Genomic DNA, 3,308 nt, shown 5'->3' with positions numbered 1-3,308 from the left:
TGTATAACACAAAAAAGGTGATTAATTATTTTGCAGGGAAAGCTGAACATTTACGATTTGGAAAATCCAGCATTGCCAATCTGTAGAATCAATGCTCACACGGAAATTATTAACTCTATCGATGGAATAGGAGGACAAAACGTTGGTTGTGGTGCCCCTGAATTAGTAACTGGATCTAGAGATGGTTCCGTCAAGGTTTGGGATCCTCGTCAAAATGATCAACCCGTAGCTGTTATGGAACCAAAACAGGGTGAAACTCGCAGGGACTGTTGGACTGTAGCCTTCGGGAATTCATATAATTCTGAGGAAAGAATCGTTGTTTCTGGTTATGATAACGGAGATATTAAGATGTTTGACCTGAAAGCGATGTCGTTGCGATGGGAGAGTAACGTAAAAAATGGCGTGTGTAGTCTTGAATTTGACAGAAACGATAATCTGATGAATAAACTCGTTGCCACAACGCTGGAATCAAAGTTCTATGTGTTTGATTTGAGAACGCAACATTCAAAAAAGGGATTCGCTCATCTTTGCCAAAAGGTATAATATACTCCACTTGATAAAATAATATTCTTTAAAGCCTTTTTTTCTAAAAAAAAAATGAGGTTAATAAGAATATTGGATTTATTTTTGAATAAACATTTTTTATTGTATTATTTGTATTTGTATCATTATATTACTTATCACAAAATAAATTAGTTCTTAACATACAACAATCGCAAACATGAAGGATTATATTCAGTAGCCAAAATTACATATAATTTGATTGTCGACTGTTGTATTTACAGAGGGCGCATATAGTCGTGTATCTGATCTAAACTGCATGCATGATATCGCGTAATATTGCTTAATAATGTGTAATAGAACATTAGCGCGTATGTCATTGTTTGTGTGCGTTATATTAGAATGAGTTCTGCTCTACAGATGGCATTAGCTGCATTATTTTTGGAAAATAATGGAATTGCCGACGGGCCCACGATCGTAGCGTCGATCCTTCCCCCTACCAAGTAAATGAATTAGTGAATTTAAGTCGCTTGCACCGGTTTACTTACAACTCTTAGCTCGAACTTAGATTCTCTCTCCTAGCTTTGACGTGTTCGGCAGTTATATCGAGACACTAGGCAAGGTTCTCTTTCTTACATATTGCGTATATTGGTTTCCCAAGTTCTTCTGAGCCCTTTCTCTTATGTTATAGTACTCAGTTTATAGTCCAGTCATCATGTACGAAAAAGGGTCTTTTCACGGTGTTACGTAGGTAATGTCTGTTTTTTTGCTATAAGGGCTTATTACGGGGCCCTCCTGGCAATTTTGCGTTTTCTAAAAATGATTGTCAAGCGTCCCGCAAATATTTTTGAAAAAAGTTTCCAAAATATTGTTAGCGTAGACTGATGCGTCATGTGCATTTGAGAGCAAAAGTTTTATTAGCAAAATTAAACTAGAGGAAACTCTTAGAAAGTTACAAGAAAAAAGCGTATGTCCAATAGGTGTCGAGTAATGATGTAAAGCGCGAAAGAATAAGTAAAAATATTTTAGATAAATGCACTTTTCTAAAATAGAGTAGTTCCTTAGGCTAAGAATAGATGGATATCGCTCCCCCCTTTTTTTATATAAGAAGGGCAGTAGATGTTATGCAGTCATCGGTGGACTGCCCTGGCAGGGCCTCGGCCTCAGATTAATTTCTTGTCTGACTGCTATGGCGTGAATTAGTATATCATTAAAATAAACTAACTGAACAGATCTACGAATCTGATTCAGGACAAATTAAATTAAAGTGGCGTTTTATTGAGACCGCCAATATACTTTTAATTGATACATCGTTCTCATAAAGTATGAATGAGAACCTATCTACTGAACTCAAATTAGGAAAACACATGCTGGGCTGAACTAGTAGGCTCATAGTGATTCCTTGTCTCGAAAAATTAAGTCAAGTTTTTAATTAGCAATCTACTAAGTTAGCAGCGTTGAAATTGCAGAATTCACGGATTCTAAAGCCCACGACTGACCAAAACGAGTAGATCCACTGAAGCAGCCATCAACTATCTTCACTGGGAAACTCAAGTGAGTAGGCAAGTCGGCTACGCGAGACTAGACCTTTCGTTAAATGACATTCATCAATTCATTCACAATATTTGGCTTAAGTTGTGGCACTTTCGATTCAAATAGTGAATTTAAATAAGAAAATAGTCACTGGCTAGAAGTTTAACTTTGCCACGCACTATACGCGTACTTGAGTGAGGGAGCGGTGGGTAATGTGGCGCGCTGGTTAATGTGGCGCGGTGGTTAATGTGGCGCACCCTCATTTATAGAAACTAATTGATATTTAGTGAGAGGTGTTTACTGTACTGTATTTTTATGTGTACTGTTTTGTATAGCGAAAGAATTGCCTAAATAAAACTAATCCCTTAATTCTTATTATGAAAAGTTATTTTTGGATGTTATGTGTGTCTTTTTAAAGTAACGCACCGCGATTTTCGTTGAATTCTGCCAACGACTGAGACCTGCAAAAAATGTGCCCAGTGAAAGAACAGATTAAAGCAACAAAAATTCAGATATTTTCTTCAGACTAATGTTGAATACTTATTACATGAATAGATTCGTATACTAGCAACTTTTGAAGATTCTAATTTTACTTTCTTCACATTAGAAATCGCGTTTCAAATTCCCTTCTCCTGTTTTTAGGTTAGGTTCGTTGTGACATGTAAGACGAAAGTAAATATTTCATTATCAATGATATAATTATTTGTAATGCATCCATGTATATTTTTCCGAGTATTAGAAGTCTCTTACGCGAACTAGATTTAGGTATTCCAATTATTGTAGAATGATTACACAGGCCCACAAAAAAAACAAAAGTGTCTGTGCAATTGACCAGACCTATATATTCTTATGTATTTTTCGACGCTGAATCCGAATTTGCAATAAAAAAGTAGGGTCCAGCTACTTTTTTATGGGGTTTTGCTCGAGAAACCTGATTTTTTACGGTTTTTTCATGGTTTTTTTTAAAATAAAAAAAATGCAGAAAATTTTTATTTTTTTGACTTCAGAATCGAATTTTACGGAAAAAAATACATCGAAAACCATGTTTTGATTTTTTTTTTACAAAAATTTCAACCCACAATACGGCGATGAAAAGGCAGAAAATCGCGAAAAGTGAAAATTGGCTTCAAATTTGATTAAAATGACATTAAAATCAAGTTTTACGATTTTATACCGATTTATAAACATTGAAAATACTTTACTGGGGGTTTTTGAGGTCGCTGATTACGAATTTTAAGTCATTTTTTTCAAAAAACAACTCCTAGTCGGCGTAA

The 3,308-nt window shown here is 35.2% G+C and overlaps 1 protein-coding gene across 1 annotated transcript in view; it reads left to right on the top strand.

Annotated features, from left to right (window-relative positions):
- LOC117172683 (WD repeat-containing protein 92) overlaps nucleotides 1-3,308 on the top strand; it is a 268,458-nt gene that overhangs the window by 164,800 nt on the left and 100,350 nt on the right. The window contains exon 2 of the mRNA XM_033360818.1: nucleotides 37-537. Within this exon, the coding sequence (XP_033216709.1) occupies nucleotides 37-537 (501 nt within the window). The remainder of the gene's footprint in view (nucleotides 1-36; nucleotides 538-3,308) is intronic.

The sequence above is a fragment of the Belonocnema kinseyi genome, chromosome 5 (genome assembly GCF_010883055.1).
Source record: "Belonocnema kinseyi isolate 2016_QV_RU_SX_M_011 chromosome 5, B_treatae_v1, whole genome shotgun sequence".
Lineage (NCBI taxonomy): Eukaryota > Metazoa > Arthropoda > Insecta > Hymenoptera > Cynipidae > Belonocnema > Belonocnema kinseyi.
The sequence above is the reverse complement of the archived record's forward strand: the minus strand, read 5'-3'. Positions and strand labels throughout refer to the sequence as shown.